Consider the following 18,786-nt stretch of genomic DNA (forward strand, 5'->3'; position numbering starts at 1 on the left):
TGAAATGTCTGCGCTGATAGCCTCTATCTGTAGCCCACCAGAGACCCAATAGTCGCCCAGGCCATCTGCTGCGGCCGGGGCGAAAAGAAAGGCACTGGAGTCTGCTCTGGGTCAGTGAAGCTGCCGTTATGTCCAGGTGAAGAGGCATCCTTCAGCTTCCGCTCCCGTGACAAATAAGGAACTGCTTTTTTTTTATTTTTCTCTGGTTCAAAACAGGCTCCTTTGCAAACAGCTGTTACAAAAACAATCTTCTCGATTTCAAAGACACTGAGAAATAAAGTACAATTGTGTTGGCAGCATTAGCGTCAGTCCAGTGTTAACCATGAGATGCAGAAAGCAAAAATATCACTGTCTGGCACATAGAGTCTAGAGTGGGAAAACAAAAATGACAAAAAAAAACAAAACACCACAGTTTCTAGCAGCACATGGTAGGCGTGCAAGACCAGAAAGCACTTATGATCCTAAAGCACACAATTAAGATTTAAAGAAAACTTTTTTTATAAGCCGTTTTCACTTCAGGCACAAAATAATACAAGTTCTATGCATATGACAAGGGAGCTGAAATTCAAATTTGAAAAAAAATCCTTCAGTGGGACAAAGGTAACAACGTGAAGCAAGAAAAAGTATCCTGCTAAACCTTCCGCTTCCTAACGGGAACACATTATCCAGATTTACAACATCATTTCAGATTTAAAGTCGCAGACTGAACCTCATTTTTTATAACGTCATTCTCAAAATATTCAGTGCATGTTGGAGTCGGTCAAATGAGCTCTTGGGTATGGAGTTGCAGTTATTTGTGATTTATGAGCAGCTCTGGAGAAAGTATAAGAGCTATTCTAAGTCTTACGTTTTCGTATGCATTCATTCTTATATTGGACATTTTCATTACTTTTCTCTGCAACTTGGCAGTTTATTACCAAAAGTCAGGAGGCAAGTTCATTATGGCCGTGAACTGATGTAAAACTAAATGCCTCGGGCGTTCAACTTCCAGCTACTGAAAGTTCAATGACCTTTTCTTGCAGACTTTTCAAACTGCTCCTGAGGAAAGCATGATTTGTTTGTGCTCAATTCTTAGATCTGGTAAGCCAGACATTTCAAAATCACTAGACTCGGTGTAAGTCTATAAGATGTGTACCGTAGGTTTAATCGATGAGGAAGGAATTGACTTTTCAGGTCCCGAAAGTGTCATTATCAAACAAAATACCTGCGAAAGTCTGCTGACCCAAAATCCTCTCTGACGTGCAGTGTTTTCTCCCCCACCCACACTTACTGCTTAGCTTCTTTACACAGGAACAGTATAAAAAAAAAAATGGCAAAGATCATTTAATATCTAAAGAAAACATTTGACAAGTGATGGAGCCTTCAGAAAGTGATTACAGAACATACAGTGCCAACCCTTTTTCTTTTTTAACCTTAAGAACTTATAAACAAACAAAAGAACACAAAAACAAATCTGGTCCTCCTGTACAGTAGGTCTGCTGTTTGCAGTGGTATGATTCATTATCAGTAGTACCCTTTGAAATATGTTTTAACGGGTAAGCATCTAAACCAAAACACAATAAATATTAATAAATAAAACATTTCTGCAGAGAAATCGGCAGACCAAACACAAATCCTTTTTAGTAACAAAACGTCCCTATTCAGAGGATTAATCTCAATAATCTCCACGACATACAGTAGAATGCTAGAACAGTTCAAGTATAGATGTAGTCTAATGAATCACAAGTGAGTCCCCATGCCGTTTCACAGTCTATGAGCTAATTACAGAGGAGCTACGAAAAGAAACAATCACGTATAAAGCAACAAATATATGTAGTGTATCATCATTATATATACTATACATATATATATCTATATATCTCTTTGAATATCACAAAATATCTACTTTTGGTCCACTGTACAAAGATGATCTTTAAACAGGGAACAAAGGAATGAAAGCATTTATTTTTGACGGGCTAAAAACGGAAATGGAATGTATCAGAGGTGAGAGAAAAGCAAATGCAGTGTTTTCTCTGTCGCGTTGAGAGTTGTGCAGTACAGTGGTGTGTGTGCAATAAGGTTTGGTGACTGTGCTGCACGCGTCAAAGGGCTGGCACCACTGGTTTGAGGTAGGGTGACTGATGGATGTGTTCCAACACACACACACACACACACACACAAGAACGCAGACACACAGGCGTATATACACATGTACATTAAAAAACACAGTGCAGACCTACGCATCCCACACAAACAAACACACCCGATAACGAAAGGCTAATGCAAGAATAGGCGTCAAGAGGGCAGAGTGAGGGCAGGAGCAAGGCTAAACAACCGCGATAAGTTAGAAGCTTCGTGGAGCTGATCCAGAGGAAACGACAGGTGAGTCTGCATCCCTCAGTCTCAGCACTGATGAGCCGGCCCAAATCCAGCCACGAGTCACCAGAAAGCCAAAATGTGTGGCCGGGACAATGCAGAGGGGGGGCTGTGGGCTCTCTGCAGCACACAGTCAGGACTACAAGGACAGCTGCATTTAAGGATAAGGCACTATGATAAAGCCGAGGTACATTTAATCCCTGACATTCCTTCTGCTCTGCAACATGGCACTGTGGGACAGGAAACTGCTCTCAGGTGGCCCCAAGTGGCTCACTCTCAGCTCCCTCGTGTTGGTTTGTTTTTTTTGGTCCTTTGTGAATTTAAGAAACTTCATTAAGACAAACTGTAAAATAACAGGGGAACATGTCCAGTCGGGTTGTTTTTTTAAGATTACTGCTGGTTATGTAAACCACACTGCAGAGCATCTAAAATGAAGAAAGGCAAGCGTTCTGCACGGGGTGCATAGAAAAGCTAGCGTTGAGAAAGTGGGTTTTGTACAGCTGGTCTCCTCAATCTCATTTCTATATACACACAAGAAGCAGCACAGGTATTCCGTTCAGGGTTTCCGTAACTCAAATCTATCAGTGGGTGGGTGGCTACCATATCATTTTCCAACAGAACAGACAAAACTGTCTCATGATCCTTTTTTACCCGCACCCCATACATACAAAAAAAAAGTCCTCCATTGGTTTTTAGCTACATACAATACTAAAAATATTTTTGTTCAGCCAAACGGTTTTGCAGCAGTTGGAATGCATGTGGACATAAATCTGAATAAGGAGGGATTCATGGAAATTAAAAGAAAATAAAACACAATGATAGCACCATGAGTTTTGGGTAATACCAATTGAAAGTACAGCAGAACTATTTACAGTAGGTGAAGGTCTTGAGTCAATGGAGGACTCTGCTCCACTCGGACTAGTGACATGGATTTGAGCTCTGAGACATCAGTAGTAAGAAAGAGTTGGATTTCCCTTCAAGACAAAACCTTAAGAGGCATTAAGTCATATCTAGACAGGAGACATTTAACGGGTCGAATTAGTCCTCCGCCAGCTGCCGCATTGCGATAGAGCACAGACTTATGGGATGACACCACATCCACAGGACAGCACATCTTCCTCATTTCAGCACTCCCCCCCCCCCACTGATAGGGCGAGGAGAGCGTGTCCACACAAGGGCAGACAAGAGACAATGCATGAGAGAGACGGAAACATCTAGACTTACAGAGGGGGGAGATATGTGGAGAGTGAGATAGCAAAAACAAGGCCAGACAAAGATGGCCGTGCCCTTAGACCCTCAGACGGAGGCGTAGGTGTTGCCCGTGGCGCTGCAGTGGCGGATGGTGGGCGTAGCGGCAGAGGGGGTGAGGATGTGCTCGCTGTGGTCCTGCGGGGGCTGGGGCAGCGAGTGGAGGACGCCCGGCTGGACCACCCCCACCACAGGGTGGGACCCGTCCTCCAGCGCCCCCACCTGGATCACCTGGATCACCTCGTGCTCAGACTTCTCTCGCTTGGCCAGAGGTTCCCCGCTCTCCTCCGGGTCGTCGTCTAAGTCGCTGTCCATCCCACTCATCTCATCTGGACAGGAGAAAACATCCCCTATTGAGTGTAGAGGCAGGAGGTTAAAGGAAAGTTTCCTAGACAACTGTTTCTCACACGATGTGCTTGATACATTTAGTCGCATACCTTTATCAATGTTAGCCAGGGACAAGGAGTTGAGGCTGTCAAACTGAAAAAAAACAGACAGTAATTTTTATTATTGGGCGCCATCAGGGATTCACATGTACTGTATTTCTAGTCTAGAAGAGATACTACATTGCATAACATGCAATGTAGTATCTGCCACTACGTTATTTTGCACTACTCAATGCTGCTCGTCACTGTACCGTTTTTTACATTAATTATTTGACCGTCTATGTTACTTGTAGTTATTTAATTGCTCTTTTTTCTGCACTGTTAGTGTACAGTTTTATTATGATGCTGCTGTGTTTATTGTATCTTTGTAACTCTGGCACAACAATTTCCTTCGGGATAAATAAAGTCCTATCTTATCTCTTTGCATTTAGGCAAACATCTCCTCTGGGTTGATTATTTATGAAAGGACCAACTATTTCACATCTATGTTTCTATCATATACTGTAGTGCATCAATGTGGCACTACAATTCTGCAAAGTTAGGATGCCACAGTTGTACCTCTCCCATGACACCCATGAATGTCTCTCCAGTAGCTTGTGCCACGCGATGCTCCACCAGGTAAAACATGTACTCGTCGTACAGCAGGCGAATCAGGTGGAAGGAACCGAAGCTGGCAGCACTGCGCAGGGTCAGGTCCCTGATCACCATAGAACTGCAGAGACACAACAAAACATTGTGAGCATTTTGTGTTTTCAAAACCGAGATTCAGCATGTTTTTCTCTTTCTTCTGCAGACCTGTAGAAGGACCACTTGAGCAGGAACTGGCGAGCCGCCCTGGGGAAGCTGCTCCGGTGCTCGTAAGGCTTGAGCACCTGAGTGACCACATTCTCCAGCCAGGCCGCCCACTGCTCCAGAGAGCTCTGCTGCTGCAGGGTGGCCTTGAAGTCCTGCTCCAAGTGCTGAACAACCCCCTCCTCACACTGGCACACCCACGATGCCTGCTCCTGTACAGCAACACAGAGAAAGGACCGGAGGTAAACACTTGTACATCGAAGATAAAAGAACACATATTATTTGGATTAATATGAAGGAATGGTATGGTACAAAAAAAAAAAGCACTGGTGTTGAATATTCAAACACAAAGGTGTGTTCTGACCTGTACGTTGGCAAAGTCAACACGGTTGAGATCACTCAGCATCTGGTTGATCTGGGATGTGTTTTGCAAAACAGCACGTGCCGCCTGAGCCAGGTGGTTCAGAGATGTGTATCTGCGCAGTGTTTGCGCAAAGGCACTAACAGCGGCAATCTGTGAAGAGCACACATAAGCCCAGATGTTAAATCCTGCAAGTAAACTAATACTTAATCAGTCCACAGGCAAATACTTGTTCAGCACAAAATCCTGAATAAGCTGGAGCTCTCATTTGTATTTGCAAAAACGTCCTTTATTCAGCACATATAAGCTCAGATATTAACTCCTGCAAGTATACACTCCTCTGATAGTATGGGTAGCACTTCCACAAGAGGTAAACTTTGTAAAAAGTGTACCTTGGTCTGGATCATTCTCTGTGGAATGGCATTCATGGCATTATTGAGCCAACCTTCCAGGCTTTTGGCAAAGTTGCGAATGGCTTGAGTCAAGGCACCTGAAGAAAAACAGAAACAGTTGTTACTTACAATTGTGATTACCTAAAATAAATAATGAGAGGTGTGTATGACAGTGGCTCACTGGGAATAGGTCTCAGGACATCAGGAATGAGGATCTCCACAAGGGCCTGGTACATCAGATGGTCACAGGTGCTCATCCATTTGAGTACAGCCTCGTTTCTGCACAGTTCCAATAGCTGAGAGTGGGGCAGCCGAGCTTCAATCTCACTTAAGCTGCTGAAGAATGAACAAACCAGATTTAGAAAATACCTTAAACGTTCAGATTATCCTAAAGTTGATTCGATTTGTTAATATTTCCCTTTAGCAAAAAACTAAGAGACGTCAAGAAAAAAAAAAATCAACATTATATGAGTCAACAAGCCTCACCTGTTTTCTGTTATAGTTTCCCCCTCTACAGAGTCAGGGGGAGAATAACGCCAAAATGTCTGCCACAGCTTCTCAATTAGACTGAACTGGAGGTTGACGACCACATCCAGGATAGCCTGAAACAAAAGCAGAAAACAGTGAATGTTTGTTTTTTTCATGCAGATTACTTGTCAAATGTATTTTTAGTGATGTACAAATCAAAACCTCTCCACATTATCCTCAAGCTATCTGAATGGCTAGTCACCTCAATCAGCATTTGTGAGGAAATGTGTAGCTTTTTGTTAATTTAAGTGAACTGACCCCTGTGGATGTCTTGATCCCTAGTTTTCCAGACATTAGGACCGGTGTGATTGAAAACCTCATAAGACGAAGAGGAAATCCTGTTCCAAAATGCCAGCAGCTGGCATTTATGGATTTTTGTCACAAAAGAAACTTATGACCTTTGTTTAAGTTTCCAGGCTCAGAATCCAGCCAGAGACAAAATATTTGGTCTTTTTGGATTTGTAAAAATGCTGTTCAGAAATTAAATCTTACCAGTTTTATTCCTAATTAAAGATAGGTTTAGGATAATAGAATTAAACTAGTAAATGTGCAGTTATAATCCATATTGGTTATATATGTATATACAGGGAAAAAGTGGAAGTGCTATAGATTTAGAGGGTGGTGAAATGCAGGTAGTCCAGGCAGATCAATAGATGAATGTATAGTCACAATGCCACCATAGTCATATTGATGATGCTGCATCAACCAATGCTGCAATATCGAAAGGGATTACTTAGCTTTCTTTGAGCTGTGAAGAGGGACCGACCCCCTGTTCTCCCTGTGAATTACACTCATGCGCCAAAGTGAGCTGTAGTGACATATCAGTGATTATTAAAAGATCTGCCCTTTCTCTCACCTCACAGTGCTCTCTGTAAAGGGACTGGAGAGCTTTCACATCCTCTGGGCTGATGTTCTCGGTATTGCTCTGTCCAACGTCCAGCTCTACAAAGTCAGGGAGCGCCCGCGATGCATCTGTGGGAGGAATGACAAAATGAATTCACATAACGCTCAGTATTTCTCAGTGCATCTTGTGTTTTTTTCAGATACATAGAAAGCTGCAGACCTAAGAACTGCTGGTGGTGTTGACTCTGTGCGATGACTGTTTGCTCCTCTGCACCAGGCTGGGGCTGGCCTCCAGCTGTGTAATTCTCCCCGGAGCAGCCATCAAACTTCTGCACCGGCTTGAACCTGAAACCACATGGCTCACAAATCAGTATCTATAAGTAAGTACTGAAGGTCTGTATGCGTGCGTAGTTAAAGAATTTCCAAAATTGGGATCAATAAAGTATCTATCTATCTATCTATCTATCTATCTATCCATCTAGTTGCCTCTGTACCTCTGTTTCTGCTGGACTGGCTGCTGTCTGAGGGCCATATACTGCATGTCTTCTTGAAGTCTATTGAGTGGCGAGTCCGGTTTCACACGTATACCATAGTAATGATATTTAGAGTTCCCTCTGCAAGAAAAAAACAAATATTAACACACAATGACGCATGGATGGAGGAGACTATCAAGGGTTAGATGAATGACAATAGTACGAGGGTGAAAGCTGGTGAAAATTACATTACATTACATTACATTACATGTTACTTGTTAGACGCTTTTATCCAAAGCGACTTACATACTCAATACTGTGGGCAATCCCCACAGGAGCAATTTGGGGTGAAGTGTCTTGCCCAGGGACACAACGACATGTTGACTGCAGTGGGGTTTGAACCTGTGACCATCTGATCCCCATACCAAGGCTCTATCCACTGCGCCACACTCCTCCCATCTCGCACTTTTCTTAAGAAATTGACAAATGTGAGAGCTAACCTTGTCCCAAGGCGCCTTGTACGGAGTCCCATGAAGATGGAGCGAATGAGTTTGCCAAAAGAGGCTGCATTGACAGGGTCCAGTTTCTGCTCCTGGCAGTGGCGCAGATAGTGATTGTAGAGGGTGGAGCGCGGTAGACTTACGCCCTCTGCTGTCTCGTAATTGTCCAACAGCCACTGGAGCTACAAGGGGAAAGACGTTGTTTTTTTCTCAAGAGATTCACAATCTGGTCCATGCTAACTTTGTGGAAAGACCTCGGACTAATGTTGGTTCATCACACTTCTGCAAAAGCATTTCTACAGCAGCGTTTAAAACAAAAGTCACAATTAAACTCTCAGCAAAAACAGCAAGAACCACATCAAACTGAAATGTATACAGAGTTAAGAGAGAAGGAAAGTAAAAGAAAAAAGAATTGCGAGGGCAGGCATTCGTAAAAGCAACTTACATGGCTGTTGAGCAGCGAGCTTCTCTGACTGGATAAACCCTCAGATTTTTGGAGCGTCTCAATCGCCATTTCAATCTGATAAACCATGGAGCACAGGACAACAAAATGTAAGAGGGGGGAAATGAAAACAAAAGCAAGAAAAAAAGGAATAGACACATTTGTATCCACTAGCAAAAATAAAGAGATCACAAAGCAAGCACCACTAAACCCAAGCAGAGCAGGACTTTCTGTCATGTAAGGACAATCTTTGCTTAGTTGAGAAACGGAGACAGAGGTTCAAATCAGTACATTCATTATTGATAACTGACAGACACAAGTCCTTCAGATTCCACTAGCAGAGATCCACTTCAACAACAATCATGTGTGGAGAAAATCTAGACTTCATTACAAATGGCTAAAGGCAGTGTGCCAAGTTGAGAAGTCTAATTTGGTATTCACATTTGAACAAACAGCCCGGCATTGTGTTACAGTACTCAGCTTTTACTGCTTTTGATGAATCTCAGATTGCAAAAATTGCGTTTTGATTTCATACAAACGTGAAAATATTTGGCAGACAACTGGGGTTGAATACCATAATCATCCCTCAGCAGCCCATTTATCTTGTCAAGAACATCACTAAGGCAGGACAACGATGAGAGTAGAAAGCAACCAAGCACCACTTGCACACATTAAAAAAAACACATTTATTTTCTTTCTAGCCCTTATTGGATCTTCAAAACTGAGTATCACCGATACATTAGTGCCAGAAAGCATCATTATGGTGGACTATACAAAAGGAAAGCTAGTGGAGCAGCTCTTGTGCTGCATGCTCCCCTTGTCCAATGCAGGACTCTTGTGAGGAGGGGGTGGGTCTTCCCCTCATCAATACACCTGCCTCAGGTTTGAATCCCTACTTACTTTTCCATTATTAAAAGATACAAATTAGTAATAGAAACAAAGCCCTGCATATCTTGAATATTAAATACTAAGGGTTCAAATGTGAATATTGTTGGCAGTAGCTGACACAGCCTACGCTGCACAGTGCATATATCAGCAAAGGAGCATCGCCAGAGATACAACACGACATCATAGAGGGGGTGCACATCAATGTTTTCCCTTTTTAATGCGACAATATATTTGTAAACACTAAAGCATGACACACACATTGAGTTCAAATATGGAACACTGGTGGAGATTGCTGTCCTAGATGTTTGGATAAAACTAGTGCAAAGATCAATAAAGTATGACAGAAACAGAGCATCTATTTTGATAGTGAGAGTCTGGGCAAACTAAAAACTGTGTGGGTCTAAACAGGGAAAAGTTTAGAGTTTAGACCCACACAGGGTTAGTGTAAGGTCGCATTCACACCCAATAGTCCGCTTCTCTGGTGCGCACCAGACGACAGTTTGTTACATTGTTTCATTTTTCAGAAGGTTCGGTTTGCGTTCACACAGGCAAAATTCAAACGGACTATGAACTTTAAAACACAAGTCATGTGCTCGGAAATGCTGTTCAACAATTGGTCAGACATTAAGGGGGTAAAAACGCAAATCCCGGCAATTTCTACCAGAGCCTCCGCCATGGAGCATGCAGGTTATTTTCATGCTGTTGTTAATCTGGAGAGCATATCAGCAACGGCGCATATGATTATATAATCAGACAACGTGCGATACAAAACATTATAACACATATAATGAGAGACGCTCTGCAGTAAGGAGGGGGTTTCACCGACGGCAGGTGGCTCTGACTTTTATGTATAGTTTTTAGTTTGATAGTTGTTTTTACTTTACACGACACTGTTCAACTTTTCATTCTGCTTCACTCTTTCGCTAACCGATTTTGAAGACACCCGTGTTCTTGTGACACGTAAATACTACGCTTCCTATGTTTTGGTGCGGACTGCGTTCACACCAGCGATGAACCGCTCCAGAGTTCACTAGCAAGCGGTCCGAGACCACCTATTTTAGCGGACCAGAGTCCGGTTGTTTAGTTCACTTAAGAGGTCTCGGACTGTGTTCACACCGACCCAAACGAACCGCACCAAGGGGCTAAACGCACCAGGGTTTGATTCAACCGGACTATAAAAGGCTGGTGTGAATGCGACCTAAGTCACTACATACACTAACCCTGATTGTCTATCATCAAAGCAGACAGGTAGAGATAGGCTAGCGGCCCATGTATTGAGTGATTAGCACTTACAGTGGCGGGTGAAGCTCTTGCTGTCTGGGTGGCAGGGTGGGGTCCAGCGTTGTCCATGATGTAAGAGCCAGGACTGGTGCTGATTACCTGACCCCCCGCCAGGTTCATGCTCATCCCTCCATTGCCCCCTCCTCCATTGTTGGTCATGCCATGAGATGTCACCACAGTGGACACTTGTGATGAGCTTCCCTGTGTGTCGAAGTAGCTTCCTCCACTGTTCTGGCTGTACAGCTGCGGCTCTGAGTACGAGTAGGTTCTTCTGTTCAGAAAGAAGAGAGGTTAGCGGTCAGTCAATGTGCCAAAAATAAAACTGAGGGATATGAATAATTATCAATTAGGTAAATAAGTAACATTTTTATTATGGCTCTCAAATTAAGTTTTTTTTTTCTTGCATCAACATTGTTGTTTTTTTAATTAGTGTTTCTAAAAAAAACTGTCAGTGACTCATAAGGACAGCTGATTTAGCTGTTGAAGACATTGCAGCAAAATAGGACCTTTAATTGAGCTCCCAATACAAAAGTGAAGTTTTTAATGTTTAATCTTATTTTGTATTACAGAACAAGAAGAGAAAATCAAATGTCAAATGTCCTGACCTAGGTTACAAAGTAGGTCCAAATAAGTAAAACAATTTATTATGGCTCTCAAATGAAGTTGTTTTTTTCTTGCATCAAAATCAGTGTTTCTTAGTTTTGCAAAACACCTATCAGGTCTATAGGGAGGTACACTCAAAACGATTTGCCACAACTGGGACAATCCGGAATATATTATAATTTTAATGGATTTGTTTTTCAAAATATCATGAAATATTTTGTATTACTTAAATGATTTTTTGATTTGGGTGACCCTTACTTGCCTGGTGCTCAGGAGGCTCTTTAGAGTATGTATTATTTTGTTTTTTAAGCTAAGCCTGGCGGTGCCCCTTACACGACTGTTTCTACAAGCAGCTGAGGTCACCTAGAGTATCCATGTTCGTGTCTGTACATGCACCGCCGTGTGAGCCTGTGTGTATCACAGTAGGACAAACACGCTGGGGACCCTGGTGTAGCATCAGCACTTATAACACAGGCCTACTTCTGGTCATGTTCAGGTGGCTGAGCACAATCAAACACACGACTGCAGATCCCTCATAAAAGAAAAACGAACACAGAACACAAATGCACTCCAACCGACATCATGTGCTTGTGACATGAATGATTGGTTTGAAGAGACTTGAGAGCAGGCTGCGGAGACGTAGCGCTAATATTTGTGGAGTGGTGTAAGAGCAAAGCTGAGACTGACTCACATGTTGCCATTGGTGTAAACGCCACTGTTTTCCTCCACATACTGCACCTGTGCTGGGTAAACATGCTGAACCTGTTGAACAGTCTGGGCCTGGCAAGACAAATTGCAAGAGTGGCACATTCATTAGTAAAGGCACATAATGCACATAATGCACAGGTAACCATAGACATGCACACACATATTCAGTGGTGTAAAGTAACTAAGTACATCTACTCAAGTACTGTACTTAAGTACAATTTGCAGGTACTTTACATGAGTATCTCCATTTTCTGCTACTTTATACTTCTACTCCACTACAATTCAGAGGCAAATATTGCACTTTACTACACTACATTTATTAAATACCTTTAGTTACTTGGCAGATATGGATTAATGATATCAAATATAATAATCACTTAAATAAGACTTTAGTTACACATGGAATACATTCACAAGCTAACCTGCAGTATACAAAGTCATTACAACTAGCTGCACCCTTGCCAGCTGTGAAAAACACATTAATGCATCAATAATTATGATCAAAACATATAATATATATAATTCTGAAATGGGCCAATCTTCATAATGAGTGTTTTTACTTTTGGTACGTTAAGTATATTTTAAAGCAAATATTTATGTTCTTTTACTTGAGTAAGATTTTGATTGCAGGTCTTTTACTTGTAACAGAGTATTCCTACACTCTGTTACTTCTACTTCTACTAAAGTACGAGATCCGAGTACTTCTTTCACATCTGCAACCCCCAGAAAGGAACAAACACAGCAGGCTTGATGTACCTGTTGCTGGACAGGCACCTGCTGGGTGGAGCCTGTAGGCTGGACAGGCACGGTGGTCTGAAGAGGGACGGTGGAGGTGGAGTCAGCGCCTGCTTCAGGGGTCTGCATGGCGCCTACATTAGACCGAGAAAACACAGTGTTACTGTACATAGATAATGGCCACAATTACAGAACACTCAACATACTGGTCTAACTGGCACAGCAACTTTAGATCCACTAACAACAACATAATAGTCTTATATCATCTTATAGCATCACTGAGCAAATGGAGCATCAAACATCGATAACTCACTTAAACAGAGTAAACTCACACATATGGGTTGTATTCTTCTGGTTGTTGTTGAAAAACTGATTTATAATCTACAAAAAGGACTGCACGGATTACTTTGTTATACACCCTCTTATTAAATAAATAGTCATAAAATGACATCAAACTCTTATCTTAAGTTTAAACCCTATCCTTAACACATGTCTGAAACATATTGCTTTAATAACAAACAGGTAGTGGTGCATCTACAATAGTACACGACAAATGCTTTGTATAGAGGAAAACTATTCTAATAATCATCATCATGATTTGGTTAGCCTAGCGCAGCACATAAAAGGTCTCTAAAGATAAGGGTAAGCGTAATGTTTTACCACAAATCACTTAAGTTTTACTCAATGCTACTCAAGCTGCTGAACACTGATTCTACCCAGGCACCTGTTTCTGCTTTGTGGTACTTAATGTACTAAGAGCCTCATGCATCAGTGACACATGGTCTTGTCTCCATGTTCACAGCCATAAAACAAGTTAATATTTAACAAACTCCAAATAGATGCTGCTTCCCTCAGTTCCCACTGCTACAGGTTAAACGTTAGTTGAGATAAGAAGGCCCGGATCTAAGAAAAGTGCCCTAGGAACATTATGGAAGTTACCAGATAGCAGCATTACTAGTAATAAAAGAGGATAGTACTTACTAACTAAAGCTTAAGTAAACTGTTTTGATGGATAAGAGTGTGACGAGACACCAATGGTAGACCTGTGTTTGTGAGTTAATAATAGCATGGCTACCATCACCCATTCCTTCCAGGGAAAGGCCACCTCCTCCACATCACAGTTTCCACAAACAAGCCTCTCTTGGTTAATTAAGCTGGGTCTCCTAACAGCCTCAAATTTCTCCAGGGACAGCCTGCCCCTTCCCCTTATCTTCAATATCATAACGGCCTTTTTCTCGGGAAGAAGGCTATCACTCTTGTTCGTGTTGGGGTGATAAACCTCAAAGTTTGACTTGCCGAGTCAATCTTTTCCACCGCACTGAGCCCGTGAGACACAGCAAGGCAGCAGGCAGAATCTGCATTTTTTCTTTTACATACAGAGGCTCTGAGATCCATCAACACAAAGCCGCTCGCTTCCAGCATGACCTTTTGTAACACCTTGGGGAGGGGGATATGAGAATATACTATCACTGTCAGACAAGTCCACAGGCTGTTGCTAGACACTAAAGTCTAGTTGTGGAGACAAAAATACTACTATCCAGTTCAAATTTGTTCATATTGTGCGATTTTGACAAGATACTGTAAATTATGACAATCAATTGAGCAAAATTACAATCCTGTGGTTAAAATGTCAAACAACACATTAAACCGTCAGCTTACTATGCTTACTATAGCCCAATGCTAAAAAAAAAATACTTTTAAAGAGAGCAGACTGTAGACTTGATGTATATTCCACAGTGTTAAGCTAAAGTGCATGGCCCCAACTGAGCCCACCTAAACGAGGCAAAAAGCCCCTGCATCACAACACACTATTTTTGCCTTACCCCAACCCCCTCCACAAACGCACACACAAATACAGACACACTGAAACACCTCCTGCCTCACCATTCAGGCACTCCCTTGTGGCCCACTTAAATGCTGTGCTCCACTGAGCAAGTGCAAGCCCTACAAAGACACAGAGGAACAAAAGCCACCAAGGAGGGCAACATTTTGCCCTGCATTTTCCCCCCCTCTATTCGTCTGCAAACATTACAAGCAACATAAAAAAGGTGCAAGGTTCACAGTCGCAGATAAAAACACAGAACCATAATTTGCTTTTCTAATGATCATGTATTATGAAGGTGTAGTGTGATAGACCAAGTTCAGAAATAGGAGCTGGGGAACCAGGTTGAAAAGTACACCTTACACAAAATCTCTACCTCTCACACACACACTGTACATGCAACCCCAGGCAAGACAGGAGCATGATCAGGTGCTAGTGCAGCAGGAAAACAGGTGGGGGAGATGTAATTGGGAACTGACGTGGGGGGAGGTATGCAAAGTGCTGTGTTTGTTTAAGAGTTAAGCTTTCAGATTGTAAAAAAAAACTGTCAGTGACTCATAAGGACAGCTGATTTTGCTGTTGAAGACATTGCAGCAATATAGGACCTTTAATTGAGCTCCCAATACAAAAGTGAAGTTTTTCATGTTTAATCTTTTTTTATATTACAGGACAAGAAGAAAAAGAAAAAGTCAAATGTCAACATTTCTGGAAGTGGCCTGACCTAGGTTACAAAGTAGGTCCAAGCTGTTATTGCCAGATGTGGGTTATGGGAAGAACAAACAAGGACCTCTCTTCTTTCATCAACAATATACATCATAGCTGGCAGGCTGGGGAAAATAACAAACCAAACATGCTGCATTCTGCTAAGCCATGAAAATGGATGAGTGAATAATTGAATTAATCAGCCCCTCTTTAAGTGATTGGAAATGTAACAGGATCCAGGCAGCAGGTGGCATGGTACTATTTCTGCGCTGCTGGACTACAGGTAAGTGGTAACGTGATCTGATAACTAGCAGTTCCCCACATCCTGTTATCTGTGTGTGTGTTGTGAGGGGTGTCTGTACATTACCTATTTTGGGTTGCATGTGTACCAATTAATTAATATGTTAACAATATTTAAGGGTTTACCTACAGTATATGTTAGAAATTGTATGGGTGGTATTTCTGATCCAACTTGATTAAATTGTTTGACGATACAAAACCCAAATATGCTACAATTTAAGAGAAAACTATATCCTAAGGACAATCAAATTGTATTTACTGTGTGTGAAAGAAACATACAGAAAGGCCTAGATGATCAGGAGTCCCACTACCACACACACACACACACACACACACACACACACACACACACACACACACACACACACACACACACACACACACACACACACACACACACACACACACACACACACACACACACACACACACACACACACACACACACACACACACACACACACACACACACACACACACACACACACACACACACACACACACACACACACACACACACACACACACACACACACACACACACACACACACACACACACACACACACACACACACACACACACACACACACACAAATTATTGTGATGCAACATTAAGAAACCAAAAGTTTTTATAATTGTTGGTCCTGTTTCTTACAATTTATATTATGTCACTATGTTTATGTGTGCACCATATACACCAAGGCAAATTCCTCGTATGCGTTTACCTACAAATAAACATCAGAAATAAGAATACAAAATATGGCCGCTTTTTGGCTTGTATCAGAACCTGCTTCTGATTCAATGCAATACACATGTTTTTGATTCTGACTTCTGATTCTAATGTTTACTATTTTATAGTGAGTAACAGGAAAAACAGCCATTTTTGATTGAAATGTAGTCGAATTGTTTCTTTTACCCGAAGTAAATTAGCCTAAAATAAATCTGGCAAAAATAATAATAATATCTCTACAGTAAACATGTCCTCCCTCCGGACAGTGTCATGCTGGATTGAGTACACTCCTTTCCTTTTTTGCGCACCCAGAAATAAACATGGACACCCATACACACACACTGAAAATATAAAATGTAATAATTAAATAGTTTGTCAATAACAATAAATCAAAGCAGATACAGCTTGTCGTTACCAGCCCAGTTACAGAATGTGCAATGCAGAATAACGAAATGATTCGGTAAAAACGGGGAGTAACATTGAGGTATTTAATGTTTTTTATAAAAAGGCAGGCGTTTTTCCTCAAACCTGACCAATGCGAAAATTAGCCTTGTGTTATCAGGTTAGCTTATCGTAGCCATCTGATGCCACAAAGAGGGCAGACGGAGAGCTAGCGAAGCTTTCTTGCTCCCTAAGACAAAAGGGAAAGTAATGGCTTAGCTATTGTCAATAGCAGTTAGTGTATGGAAAGCTAGCTTACAGCACTTTCATTTGCTGGTCGACGTTATTGATGTTATAACACCAACAAGATTTAACAACATACACTTGCAATATCACCGTAACATTAGCCAAAAATGGGATACCAACAGGCATTGTAAAAGGGCAACGCTGGCGTTAGCAACCTAGCAACAACAGACACCTGCTCCTGCTCCAGCTGACCAGCTAGCATCAGTGACTAGCCCAGACCTACGCTACCACCCAGCATGGTAAGTTTAAGCAAATAAGTTACATGGAAACCCGTTTTCTACCACACAGACTAACGTTTAGGTCAGTTTGAGCCAACATCAACAATTGAGAGAACATAGCTAGCAGGAGCTAGCGAGCAGGACCTCTCACAGCTGTGGGTATCTACAGGCAACGTTAGCAAGCAGGCTACCACGTCACAAAGAAACACCCTCGCTAGCAAACTACCCGAGCTATCCACCGAGCCTTCATTCAGCAGCAGACAAAACATAAACTACAGCATTCAAATCTCCCCCATGCAATTATCCCATGAAGCGAGAAAGGACTTGATTTAGAGCTAATAATAGTATAACATGTATACAAACCTGAGCTGTGGACTGGTTGATGAAGATGAGGATGGTGGAGGAGGTGGTAATGATGGAGCGAGAGGTTGTTGTTGGTGGGTTACAGTCGCCAGGACTACGGTGACTATGGCGCTGCCTCACTGGGCAACAGTTGCTATAAAACTCACCGGGAGCGCGCACCCTAACCAGGCAGGTGGGAGGAGATTAAAGCGCACTTAATACAGTCTTACGGATATTAAATCACAACGAAATACATATGTTTAGTATAATGGGAATATATTACGAGGATGGTTATTCCACCCGAGCCTTAGCGCTTGGTCTTATTTATTTAGAGACTTTTAATAATCGGTTAGTCTGAGTCATTTTATCCACACGAAATAATACAAGTATTATAAGCACCATAACGTGATCCATGACCGTCATAATTTGGTTATAGTATATGAATGACTTTATTTTCATATTTATAGGCCTTTGCATATATTTATAGTATTGCTTGTGCTTCACTTTAATTATTTGCTGAAATTATTTGCTTGTATTGTGATCTTTCAAGGATGTCAAATGTAGTTTCATGTTCGCCAAATTGAGGACAAGGTTCGGTTTATCTGTTTAAATCTGCTTATTGATGTAATTTGCATACTAGGGAACTAGCTAAATATGCTCCTAAAGAAATTGTAACAAATAACTCAGTTTGTCTTAGCAATCATTTGAATTTCACCTACTACCAAATGATTAAATACAAAGCAAAATAGTACATAATCATAAGAATATATATATATATAGCCTATATATATATATATATTCAAATGTTTGGTAGCATCCTAAAAAAGACTTAGCATTATTGGTCTGATTTGAGAGCTAAACAACATAGAATTTTGTCCAAATAAGAAATAGACCTATTTTTATGACTTCCCACATTATCGAGAAGAATAAAGTAAAAGGCAAAAGGTTAAAGGAAAAATGGGGATGAAACTGGTGCTAAAAGAAAAGCTCATAGAATGATTGCCTTATCCCATCAGTTGTGTGTGAATTTGTAACCACAAAGTACAGGCAGTGCCTATATTTACAATGCCAGATGGCTGGATAGGCTAAGGGTGAATACCATTCTGCGTCATGTTGCATTTTGCTATAATTCTTACTGTCCTACTTTGTTATTGGGAAGTTAACCCCTCCTAAATGTTGTTATTGTTAGTGTTACTTAAGTGTGTTAACGAATGCCTCAAGGCTTTTGAACTCAAATGAATTCTTCCTAGTTTGATTCCCAATCTGGGACTTGTCTTTCTGCATTTTGGGGCAAACACATGTTTATTTTTGTGTCAAAACTTGTTCATTGTTTAAGACAAAAGGGTGGATATGTTTAAACAATGACTGTAGTATCTCTGAAGTTTTTATATAAAGCAAACTCACCACTACAACTACAGACGTGCACAACTTCTAATTTGGGAACCGTG

General features: G+C 41.5%; 1 protein-coding gene across 3 annotated transcripts; it reads right to left on the reverse strand.

Moving 5' to 3' along the window:
• Window positions 1-337: 337 nt before the first annotated feature.
• On the reverse strand, window positions 338-17,472 carry rfx3 (regulatory factor X, 3 (influences HLA class II expression)). Of its 3 annotated transcripts, none has more exons than XM_034122843.1 (17): window positions 17,360-17,472; window positions 12,557-12,669; window positions 11,784-11,872; window positions 10,502-10,757; window positions 8,324-8,398; window positions 7,879-8,060; window positions 7,400-7,519; window positions 7,126-7,250; window positions 6,919-7,034; window positions 6,021-6,136; window positions 5,716-5,870; window positions 5,535-5,632; window positions 5,146-5,295; window positions 4,785-4,993; window positions 4,548-4,701; window positions 4,041-4,083; window positions 338-3,953 (listed from the first exon to the last, which is right to left on the reverse strand). In XM_034122843.1, the coding sequence occupies exons 2-17, from the start codon at window positions 12,662-12,664 to the stop codon at window positions 3,652-3,654; spliced, it is 2,298 nt and encodes a 765-aa protein (XP_033978734.1). In that variant the 5' UTR covers window positions 12,665-12,669; window positions 17,360-17,472; the 3' UTR covers window positions 338-3,651. The 3 variants fall into 3 exon arrangements, with proteins under 3 accessions (XP_033978734.1, XP_033978733.1, XP_033978736.1); XM_034122842.1 differs by having other exon boundaries at window positions 10,502-10,760; XM_034122845.1 differs by lacking the exon at window positions 8,324-8,398 and having other exon boundaries at window positions 10,502-10,760.
• Between the last annotated feature and the right edge of the window lie 1,314 nt (window positions 17,473-18,786).

Source organism: Trematomus bernacchii, unplaced genomic scaffold (genome assembly GCF_902827165.1).
Source record: "Trematomus bernacchii unplaced genomic scaffold, fTreBer1.1, whole genome shotgun sequence".
Taxonomy (NCBI): domain Eukaryota; kingdom Metazoa; phylum Chordata; class Actinopteri; order Perciformes; family Nototheniidae; genus Trematomus; species Trematomus bernacchii.

Bases quoted from the DNA above. Each gene is read 5' to 3' on its own strand.
- rfx3 (XM_034122842.1), bottom strand. From the start codon at position 12,664: ATGCAGACCCCTGAAGCAGGCGCTGACTCCACCTCCACCGTCCCTCTT. The intron at 10,761-11,783 runs GTGAGTCAGTCT...CTTTCTGAACAG, and splicing joins GTTTACACCAATGGCAACAT to AAGAACCTACTCGTACTCAG. The intron at 4,084-4,547 runs GTACAACTGTGG...GTTTTTTTTCAG, and splicing joins TCATGGGTGTCATGGGAGAG to TTTGACAGCCTCAACTCCTT.